Source organism: Microtus ochrogaster, unplaced genomic scaffold, assembly GCF_000317375.1.
Source record: "Microtus ochrogaster isolate Prairie Vole_2 unplaced genomic scaffold, MicOch1.0 UNK14, whole genome shotgun sequence".
Lineage (NCBI taxonomy): Eukaryota > Metazoa > Chordata > Mammalia > Rodentia > Cricetidae > Microtus > Microtus ochrogaster.
Window position 1 is genome coordinate 147,045 of NW_004949112.1, and position 3,316 is coordinate 150,360.

Sequence of the window (3,316 nt, forward strand, 5' to 3'; positions counted from 1 at the left end):
TTAAAAATTAATTATCTGGTTCTCAAAAGTGCATGGACCCCCTAACAGCCAACACAAGCTTATAAAGAAAGTACAGGGCTGGAGATCTGTCTGGATTAACAATGGCCCTTAGGTCAGAGCTGTTCTGAGCTATTCAAGGCTGTAACAGGGGCTGTTCATCACATTCCAGGGGCTGGGTACCAAGAGCCTCCTGTAACCGAGTTCTTTTATTTCCATAGGTGGGTTGGAAGTGAAGACTGCAGAGAAACCACAGATGGTATCCCTACATGACAATGTCACTATAGTCTGTGAAATCCCTGGCTCACCCCACCTGGACATCACGACTGTGGGAATCATCTGGTCTTTGAAGAATGAGTGGCATGAAGCCGAGGTCCCCATATATGAGTTTTATGGAAAGCACCTCAAGGCATTCCGACCTGGAGCCAGTGTGTCATTGTTGAGGCTAGAACGGGGAGATGCCTCCCTCCATCTGCCCAGGATCGAGCTGAGAGAGGCTGGAGAATACCGATGCAAGCTGGTGGTCACCCCTGACCAGGCAGAGGGAATAACCAGGCTAGATGTCGTGGGTGAGTCCTCAATGAAAGTTCCCTGTGGTTCCGATGGTGCTGGGGCTAGTGGTGGATGTGTGGGTGGCCAAGCAGAGCAGAGGGTTAGAACATGAGTGACAGGCTGGGGGAGGGCGTGGTTTTCAGTTCTGTCCGTTGCAACCCATGTCAAGAGGCAAATACTAAAGAGTATGAGGCAGGAGCATCTTGAATTTAAGGCCATCTGGGCTTACACATTTTGTGAGGAGTTATATGCGGCTTGATTGTAAAGTCCAGTCTCTGGCTCCAGCCCCTACTCCTGCTCAAACTAAACAAAACCAAAACACTTTGACAAACTTTAGCAACTGACCAGTCTCTCTGAACTTCAGCGCCCTTTCCTGTCCTCAGAGGTAGAGATAACCAGCCTAAGGGCTGTAGGGAAGCGCTCCGCTGGCTGCTGGCTGCCTCAGAAACAAGTGCAACACCTGTCCATGTTCACTGACTCTGCACCTCTGGGACAGGAGCTCGTGCCAGGCTGGGCTCCTCGGATCTCAGCTGATTCCATTTGCTACTTCCAACCTGAGAGACTGGGACGAACATTAAATATCTTTGGACATGGTCTCATTAAGTTGCTGGAAGGTGGCATGGGCAGTGACAGGTGTTTTTCTGCTGTTCAAACCAACCTTATCACAGTGCGTGTCTGTGACTGCTTCTGCCTTTGACCCCACGGCGTTCATCTGCAGTTACTTAGATCAGCGCCATTACCATTACCTGATGTCAGGGTGTTGTGCATTTGGGTGTTTAGTTAGACTCGCTGGCATAGTCTGTTTTTTTCTTTCTTTCTTTCTTTGAAGACAGTTTTGTGCATCCCAGGAGGTTGGCTCTGAACTTGCTGTGTGGCTGAGTACTTTGTCTATTTTGGATAAAAGACCTTTGTTGCCTGTGTATTTCACAAAATAGGTTCTTAAAGTCTTCCTTATCATTTTCCATTGCCAGCTTCTACACAGAAGTGTTGTATTTTTAGTATACTAACTTACTGTTTTTCCTTCATAGTTTATGACCTGACATTATTTTCTTATTTGTTTTTGTTTTTTGGAAAGTGGTTTCAGGTAGCCTAGGCTGGCCAGGATTTGCGGTGTAGCTGCAGACAGCCCTGCTTTCTGAGCCTCCCGCCTCCATCTCCCTGTGCTGGTAGTGCAGCTTGTGCCTGCTCACCAGGCTAGCCGTCTGTCCCATTGTCAGTGTCACAGGGCTGTCCTTAAGGACACTTCCTGGAAGGTGCTCGTGCCCCTCTGAATAGATCCAAATGACTGCATCCTCCTGCAGTGTCTCTTTAAACTGCACAGGGCATTTCCAATGCAAGCATGCTAAGAATCAGTAGTGTCCACTGCTGCTATGCTCCAGTGCTTTTTCATAATCTGAAAAATGTCTGACAATAGCTTCATAAACTCTGCTTGACAAAATTGCTGTGTAGATGGGGGCCACAGCACACATGCCAGCACCCTGCTGGCACTGCCACCAGCATACCAGAAGAGATTAATGTGTTCACTCACCACCCTGAGCACCTGCCAGGGGTCAAACATACCAATAAGGTCTTCCCTGTCGACCTCCAGAGAGCTCCCAGTCTGGTGTGATAAACTGTGTGGTCCCTAAGCTCATTGCTGGGATAGAAGCCATTCAGTGTGGTGTGAGGAAAGAAACAGGCGTTTGGCTCTAACCAAATTGTGGCTCTTTTCTATGGCAGCTTACCCAGCCATGGCACTGTTTGTGGAAGCGGAGCGAAATGGTGAAGGGCAGCGCATTATATGCGAGCTGGATGGATTCTACCCAGAAGCCTTTGCCATCAAGTGGGGGAGATGTACCCTGAAGGATCCCCACTTCCGAGTGATTACTGACGGCATCGTCACTGGTCCCACGGTGAAGAATGAGGATGGCACCTTCAGTGTTACCAGCTCTTTGGCCCTGAAGCCAGCTCTGCAAGACCGTGGGACTATCTACCACTGTGTGGTGTCACACAGATCCTTGCCTGTCCCCAAGAAGCTCAATCTCACACTGCCCGAGAAAGGTAAGCATCCTCCTGCTCCCACACACACACTTGAGGACACGTGACTGGATGCTTGGGATTTTGAGAAGTCTAGGATCTTTACTGGGGAAGGAGAGGAAATTTGGGGCTAAAGGAGAACAAGCTTCTAGTTCAGCTCGGACCCCAGAGTCAGCAGTCCAGATTTAGGTCCTGTGCTGATGGCCCAGAAGTAGATGGGGGGTGGAGAGGATAGTGCCATCAGGGCTGTTTGTCAGCTCAGAACAGCCTAAGAATCTGGATGTTCCTGTGACAGGGAGTGGGCAGCTTTTCAGCTCCTTGAAGACCAGGGCCAGCATCATCCTCCGAGGATAAGAGACTGTCAGGGACCAGGGAGCAGCTGCACCAGCCCGCTTTCTAGTCCCTTTATAGGTCCCTCAGTCAGTAGTCTGTGAGGTGTGTATCAAGATGAGGAGTCCATGGAAGGACGTGATGATAGTTAAGGCTTCCTACGAAGCACCAGAGTCTTAGGCTACCACACTCACTGCAGTTATGAGCTCATCCTGGTAGGGCGAGGGATTTGAGCTGGTATCTGGGCTGCCCTGACTGTGGCTCTAGTGTTTTGTGGAGATGACCCTGCTGATCAAACATCTCTTCTTAACTGAAAGGAATACAGAAAGTAAGGATCAAATAGGGCCGTGTGTGTGTGTGTGTGTGCGTGTGTGTGTGTGTGTGTGTGTGTGTGTGTGTGTGTGACAGAGAGAGAGAGAGA

The 3,316-nt window shown here is 49.5% G+C and overlaps 1 protein-coding gene across 1 annotated transcript in view; it reads left to right on the forward strand.

Moving 5' to 3' along the window:
• Positions 1 to 246: 246 nt before the first annotated feature.
• Positions 247 to 3,316, forward strand: part of LOC113458319 (natural cytotoxicity triggering receptor 3 ligand 1-like) — a 6,434-nt gene continuing 3,364 nt past the window's right edge. The window contains exons 1-2 of the mRNA XM_026789147.1: positions 247 to 566; positions 2,269 to 2,589. Of these exons, the coding sequence (XP_026644948.1) occupies positions 254 to 566; positions 2,269 to 2,589 (634 nt within the window). The 5' untranslated portion in view covers positions 247 to 253. The remainder of the gene's footprint in view (positions 567 to 2,268; positions 2,590 to 3,316) is intronic.